At 36.1% G+C, this 7,175-nt stretch overlaps 1 protein-coding gene and 1 long non-coding RNA gene across 5 annotated transcripts; both read left to right on the forward strand.

The window, feature by feature from the left end:
* The first annotated feature begins 726 nt into the window (after window positions 1-726).
* On the forward strand, window positions 727-1,788 carry LOC113293702. Of its 2 annotated transcripts, none has more exons than XR_003332482.1 (4): window positions 727-776; window positions 967-1,071; window positions 1,264-1,318; window positions 1,632-1,788. It is a non-coding gene; the product is annotated as an uncharacterized LOC113293702 (long non-coding RNA). The 2 variants fall into 2 exon arrangements; XR_003332481.1 differs by having other exon boundaries at window positions 732-835.
* Window positions 1,789-2,684: 896 nt separating this feature from the next.
* Window positions 2,685-5,954, forward strand: LOC113300241. 3 transcript variants are annotated; one of them, XR_003335636.1, is made up of 6 exons: window positions 2,685-3,240; window positions 3,335-3,386; window positions 3,936-4,162; window positions 4,832-4,941; window positions 5,478-5,713; window positions 5,824-5,954. XR_003335636.1 is itself a non-coding variant. In XM_026549449.1 (3 exons), exons 1-3 carry the CDS (start codon window positions 3,989-3,991, stop codon window positions 5,599-5,601), a joined length of 408 nt encoding a protein of 135 aa, XP_026405234.1. In that variant the 5' UTR covers window positions 3,396-3,988; the 3' UTR covers window positions 5,602-5,764. The 3 variants fall into 3 exon arrangements, 1 of the variants encoding a protein (XP_026405234.1); XR_003335635.1 differs by lacking the exon at window positions 5,824-5,954 and having other exon boundaries at window positions 5,478-5,764; XM_026549449.1 differs by lacking the exons at window positions 2,685-3,240; window positions 3,335-3,386; window positions 5,824-5,954 and having other exon boundaries at window positions 3,396-4,162; window positions 5,478-5,764.
* Window positions 5,955-7,175: the final 1,221 nt, after the last annotated feature.

Raw genomic sequence — 7,175 nt, forward strand, 5'->3', positions numbered from 1 at the left:
GTGTCACTCTTTCAAATGAAAGAGGGCACTACCAATTTGATCAAATTAGAGGCTTTTATGGGTAGTGTTTAGTCCCCTTTTCCCACAAAAACGTTCATGCACTCGTTCATTTGAACGAGTGGTTGGGAGTTTAACACTAGATGGGGGACTGTCCCCCGACAAAAAAATTTGCAACTTTTTGAACCAAACGGGGGACAGTCCCCCGTCAAAGTAGTTTTTTAGTTTTTTTTTTTATTTTGACGGGAGAAAGTCTCCCGTCTAAGTAGGTATTTTAGTTTTTATTTTTTGACGGGGGAAAGTCCCCCGTCTAAGTAGGTGTTTTAGGGTTTTTTTTTTTTGACGGGGGAAAGTGCCCCGTTTAGTGTTTCTTCCATTTTACTCGTTCATATGAACGAGTCCTATTTCATATGAAAGAGTTAGTCTTTATTCGGGGACTACCCATAAGATATGCTAAGTATCTCCAAGTATCCGATACTGATAAGGCGTCCGGATACATCACCAAAAATGGAAAAAAAAAGTGAAAATTGAATTATTGTCCTTACTTTTGTTGGGCCTACATAAATTTCCCTGACAATAATAGTTATATCCTTCAACGTTTTGAGGAAACTAATTTTACTCATTAATACCAGAAATATCCGTTTTGAATAAGTCCGAAACACGTTGAGTTATCACCTATTTCTATAATATAAGATCTAAAACATTTTTGTTTCTCTTTACAGGCATCACCACCACCACATATATATCTCTACTACCACTTTCGCCGCCGCCAATTCCAAGTTAACTACTGAAATTCCTTATCACTTCATTTTCAACTTTGATTCCCAATCTGATTTAGGTGAAAATTGATTAGCTATTAAGATCCAGATCGGATCATTTCTAATATGTTAATTACGTTTTTCATTTTATTCCCAACTTTGATTCCCCATATTAATATGTGTTTTGAGGTGAAATTGTTTTTTCTTACAGGAGAGCTCTTCGTGAATCTTCATAAGATGCAGAAACTAAAAGTTCCTCTTTTTAATTTAGTTGAAGATTTAGGAAATGATGATCTGATTTTGGATTCAATTTCAGGTAATTTTCGGTTTTAAGATCTGCATTTTTTATTAATTGGAGTTTAATAATTAATCTCGTTGATAGAGAAACAACTAATCCTGGTGGTTGTTGTGCCGGAGGAGTTGGTGGTGGTGGTGAACTAAATTGATGTTACGTTTTTGGGATTGTTTGGATTTTTTGGTGAATTTTTCTTGGGATTTTTTTTTGTAGAGCGCGATGGTAATGAAATCAATATGTTGGGGTTGCAATTCAGCTAGTAATTCTGGTGATGATACATTGATACTCATTCTAGCACAACAAATATTTTTTCGGTTAATGATTTTAGAGTACAATATGTTATTGATGAATTTTTCCGTGATATTGGTAATTAATAACAATGAACATTTCAACAAGGGAAAACATCCATTGCTGATGGTAAACCTTATATGTGTTAGGGGAATTTATCGATTTGAATGATGTCAATCTGGCTTTTGAGCTAAATAAAAGTGTGCTTGAGTAGCTACATTTGAAGATGTTCTAGCGTGATTACTAGTGATTTGTATTTGTGCTGTAATATAAGCATTAATCTGATGATGCAGTGCGGTGCTGTCTTGGGATTTATGGCTAAATGGCCGGATATGCACTGGTGTTGATAATGAAGGATTCGAGTTAATGGTGTTGAAGTTGTTGCTGTTTATGAAGCTACATGTGATGATAAATTGTTGTTGTTGTCCCAATTTTTATGGGATCAACTACAGTTGTTGATCCATTTATGGGACCAACTCCTGTTGTTGATCTAATTTTTTATGGGATCAACTATTGTTGTTGATCCTTTCAACTCATATTGTTGACAATATTTCCTTTGGATAAGTATAATCATGCTTGTAGTTTAAATCATGTAATTTTCTTCCAATGTTGAACTTGTGGTGCTCTGACTCCATGTCAGATGATGCGTGTTCGACTCACGCCAAGTTTACTCCATTTACATGGATCAACTTTCATTGTTGATCCAATTTAGTGGATCAACTACCATTGTTGATCCCCTAAATTGGATCAACTTCTACTGTTGATCCTTTTTTTTTGGATCAACTACCGTTGTTGATCCCCTAAATTGGATCAACCTCTACTATTGTATCTATTTTTATTTGGATCAACTACTGTTGTTGATCCAAAAATATCTGAACCAGTGGTGGCGGCGGCGGCGACGACGAACTAGTAGTGGTGGCGGCGACATATTAGTGGTGGTGGAGGACCGTTGGTGGTGTAATGGTGGTGGTGAAGGAGTGGTGGTGGTGGTTGGTAGGTGGTGGTCGTTGAACGGTGGTGGTGGAATGGTAGTTGAATGTTGGTGGTGGTGGTGCTAGTGGTGGTGGTGAAGTGGTAGATGAAGAAATTTGTTCCATTTTGAAATAAAAAAAAATATTATGTGGATGAGGGTATTAAGATAATCTAATTTTAAATGGATAAGGTTATTAAAAAGTAGTGACATATTTATTATTATATAAAGATATTTTTATTGGGTGTCAAAAGTAGGGACATCCAGATAATGTACCCAACAAAAAAAACAAAAGACTTGTAAAAAGAAAAAACTATGAGTAATTCCTAGACCTTCCAATGGTTGTTTGCGTCTTTGTTGAAAATGAATCCTTCCCTCCTACCAACAAACCCTAACCCCTTTACTCTTTCATTTGCTGCCGCTTCCTCTGCCTCACCTCGTTCTCTCTCTCTTTCGATGTCTCCGATTTTCTTCCTTTTCCTCTTGATTCCACCACCACTTTCCCAAGACTCTCTGACTCTGATTCTCAAAAAAGAGTTTTGTTTAGGAGAAAGAAAACAAAGATCCATAATATAAGGATACCGGAAGATTGAATACTGATCCTATCAAAGAATCCGGACGGATGAAATCAGCATCAAAATATTAAACTGTGCTTTATCATGGGATAATGAGGATTTCGTTTGACTAATTGGAAGAAATCCCCGATTTAATGGACTATTGAACACCATGGCGTTTCACCATACCTTTCAAGACGGTTACAGGAGTTCAGAAAACTCAGTTATACCCGTTGATGCCGGTGAAGAAGGGGAAATCCCATATCTACCGTTTAGAAGGCTAAACTTCACAGATGAGGATTGAGAAGAATGAGTTCATGTTCCAACCATTATTAAATTATCTTTTTAGCTGTTGTATCATTTTGTTCCCACTTTCAGGTAATAAATCCACAGTTAATTTTTGATTATGATTATTATTAACCCCGGTTTCCAGTGATTTAGAAACTAATCTGGCTCTGAATATGTTCTTCAGGTACTTATTGGGACTTCAGGATGGAAGTACTTCTGCAATTTGTAGTTTGAAGGTTCATTCTTCTCGTTATTTGTTGTTTGTTATAGTAGATTTTTGAGTTATAATTGGGGTTTAGAGTACTTACCTTATGAATTCCTCCCTAAAGTGCATCTGGTATGATACATACACACATCATAAATGTTCATTTTTCGGGCCCTATTGTTAATATGAATTGGTGTTGTTGAAATTTGGACAAATTTACTACCAGATATTTGCATCCAGACTGTTTGTTGTGCGAAATGCACCAGCCATGCTTCGGTTTATGTAGTTGCTGATATGATATCACATATGTTCATTTAGTACCATTGTTCGTTCAATTTTTGTCATTGTTAAAACAACAGTAGAACATACATCTGAATTTTTGTTATTGTTGTAGAAGCACGATATTATTTCCGAACTTAAAATTTTGAGTTTCAACCTTTTTCTACTTGTTGAATTCTATAAAATGTGGGAACACTAATTTTATAGAAAATACATTATATAGATAGTGTTATCTGGTTCTTCTGGTTATGTATATTATGCTAATTACTTGGATATTTTCTATAAATTGGTGATGACTTAGGGATCTTCTAAAGAGTATAAGAATTCGCAAAGACACCAAATACAGCAACATGGATGAAAACACTAAAGAGAAGTTGCAAAGCAGATCGAAGTGCCTTGTATGCTAACAAGGTGGTAGGTTCGAGAAAAATGAAGAAGCGAGGAGGACTGCTGCCAACTGCACCATGGACCCAGTGTACACTTTACCGGCTGAGAATCCTCGGATTACACCAAAGATACATTCAAATGGTAACCAATAACCAATGTTGTTGCTGTTCATTCTTTAGCTATTACTATATATGATTCTTGTTAATAGTAAATCCTAGGTGAATTGATAAATCCCGTTCATAGAATCACAGATATTATTACTGACTGAGATAGTTAAACTTATGGGCATGTAAATCTGATGGTTTTGGTGATCCGCTTTGTGTTATTTTTTCCAATTCTTTTTTCTATCTTTATGGGCACTCTGGTGTTGCCAGTTTGAGAGCCAAAGAAGATTCTCTGACCTTGGTTCCATAGGGGGTAATGTAGATGATAACTCAGCCATGAAGTTCAATATTACACTTGGTAACAGGGTCTAGCAAGTTACTTGTCTACTAAATTAAAGATACTAATATGTTATTAGCAGCAGCAGTAGACTAGGGTGACCAGATCCAACCCGATAAAAACTTCAGATTTGTTTAGTTGGAACTCACGGTTGGCCAACACGTATATCTGACACCCGTAGTTCAATAACAGACTACAAAATCACTTCTTGTGTTAGTACTTCATGCATTCAGTATGAAGAAGAGTGCCAAGATTATTATTGTAAGCAAATTCAAAGTTCAAACTTCCAACCTTGGTTCTTTTTCTGATATTGTAAGTATTGCCGTTGTTTTTTCTTCTATATTTAACATTTTGAGGATACACATGCAGGGCAAAGAAGTAGGATATGTGCCATCAATGTCAAAGAATGACAGAAAAGGGGAGGTAGTAAGATGTCTTGACTGGGCAACAAAAAGATTTGCACACCTTTACATTTACATGTATGTCACTCTCTTTTGCTATCTATCTATTTCTTTCTTTCTTTTTTCTCCGGCAGTTCTTAGTCATCCCTTTCCCTTAGTTAACGAGAAACTAGATTTGCCCAGATTATCCAAGAATGCTAATGATGGTAAATTATAATGATTCACCTTATTTTTATCAGTTGCTTACTGGAGTTGTGCATAGCATGTTTGACACAAGCAGTTGTTAGGAATCAATAAGAAATATTTACCACATAAATGTCTCTAATGATTGTTAGGAATCAATATGTACCACATAAACTTAGCTAATGATTTCGGGGTTTGTTAGTTGCCTTGAAGTACACTAGCTTCTTTGACAAACACACTGATTATGTCATGCTATGTTTCCCAATTGTCTCTGGGAAATTAAGGTATTGTTGAATGATATGTCTGCGCGGACCTTGAGGAATACTGTGTATTTGTTTGACATCGTTCCAATCAGATTTCTATATCTTCAGCATATTACCTACTATGGTTAGTGAACCTGACTAATATACTTAATCTGATTGCGAGTGCAGGCTTGTATGTAACGTTGAGGTCTCCTTCAATGACATCGTCAACTCCAGATGCCATGAAAAGAAGAGTTTTGTAAAATCATTTGCCATCTTCTGCGACAAAATGTTTGGGCTTGTAGTCCTATAATGCCGGCTGATAATAAGTTTAGGATTTTGGCAACATGTGCTGTCATAGTATTTGCTTGTACAATTTGAGGGTTGTTTGTGTAGTTAACTACAGGCAGCCAGTTTTTTTGCGGGTTAGCGCTTCTTTCATCTTATTTTAATTGAAACTTTCACAATTCTTCTTGGATTCTGTTTTTTTTTTCTGTACTGATTGAGAACCCTTGACTATTTTATCATCTGATAGGGATGTCCACAAACCTACCTGACTTTGACCATCGAAAGCACCCAAGATGTCTTTCTTATTATTTCACTGAGAGCTTAGATAAACTTGTTATTGCTGTACAATCAAATCTATGACAGAGTAAAGCAACTGGCGGTCGATCCTTCAAATTCCAAGATTTTGCAATTTGTCAGACCTGGTACCTGACTTTGACCAATAGGTCCCTGACCATCAAAAGCACCCATCTAAAACCAACGCAGAACAGAAGTGTTGGCTGCTGGAGATGACAGAAATGCTCAAGAAAACTGAGAGCTGCGGAAGGAGATTGTGCAGGTAGTAAAATCGACTCTTCATTCATAATAATGAGCTTCGTCTGGAGCAATTCAGGAGAAATTCAGACGCAATTCGTCAGGAAATATGATAATCTTTCCATGAGGTTCGTGTCAATACTCTTGAGAGTTTAAAGCCGGCATGAGTCGTAACTACCATCGCATATTTCGAAAAGTAAAAAAGGTTTAATATTTTTTATTTGATAAACCCTAGTAAATATTTTTACTCTTCAGAAAGTTTAAAAATTACCACCAGTCTCTTTCGTCTTTTCTTTTTTAATTTTCATATTTAAGATTTAGAGAAAAAGCGCAGCGTAAAGCTTGGATCATGATTTCTCAGCAGTAGCTATTGAATTTGAAGGTGCATTTCTTTTTTTCTTCTTTTTTGAATTTTTTAGTTGGAGTTAAAATCCACGAAAAACGCATTCAAAGCCTACATATAACGAAGTTATGAAACAATGGTAAAACTATTGATATTATTGTAGTAGTTCGCCGTTAATGTTACTATACTACAATGGTAAAATTATTGGATGGTGAATTTCAGAATATATTTTACTATATACTATTATCCATTATTTATCGTGCTGATGAGTTTCAAATTCTGCATGGCTATACTAATCTTGGTTTATTTATTTATTATAGCCATGGTAAACCGTGTCACAGAGAACCCATATATATCCCAGCTACAGAATGGGTTACCGAACGGGCGTATCATTATTCAGTTGCGATATTTGTAACGCTCTGGGGACGCAGCCAACTTGCTCCAGATGCTGCTTTAATCTGTCTACCATGTGATATATCCTTGACAATTGAGGATGAGTTGTATCTGAAACTTTGAGTTCATGCACTTTATCATCTATCTCAATGGAACTTGCACCAGCTTCAGTAACGTCTAAATAAACCTATGGTCATATTTGGTCGTGCCAAGAATTCTTACATATCCACTAATAATGGAGTTACGTACTCCATTTCGGAACTGAGTTTGCGGAAAAGTTTGCGAAGTTTTTAATGGGAGAGTCGCGTACGGAGCAAATGATCGATTCCAAT

This window comes from Papaver somniferum, chromosome 7 (genome assembly GCF_003573695.1).
Source record: "Papaver somniferum cultivar HN1 chromosome 7, ASM357369v1, whole genome shotgun sequence".
NCBI classification, from domain to species: Eukaryota; Viridiplantae; Streptophyta; class Magnoliopsida; order Ranunculales; family Papaveraceae; genus Papaver; species Papaver somniferum.

What these genes read in the sequence shown, in the direction of transcription:
- LOC113300241 (XM_026549449.1), top strand. Translation starts at nt 3,989, where the DNA reads ATGAAAACACTAAAGAGAAGTTGCAAAGCAGATCGAAGTGCCTTGTAT. An exon ending in ACCAAAGATACATTCAAATG is followed by an intron (nt 4,163 to 4,831) that starts GTAACCAATAAC and finishes ATACACATGCAG; the next exon opens with GGCAAAGAAGTAGGATATGT. An exon ending in GCACACCTTTACATTTACAT is followed by an intron (nt 4,942 to 5,477) that starts GTATGTCACTCT and finishes TTGCGAGTGCAG; the next exon opens with GCTTGTATGTAACGTTGAGG.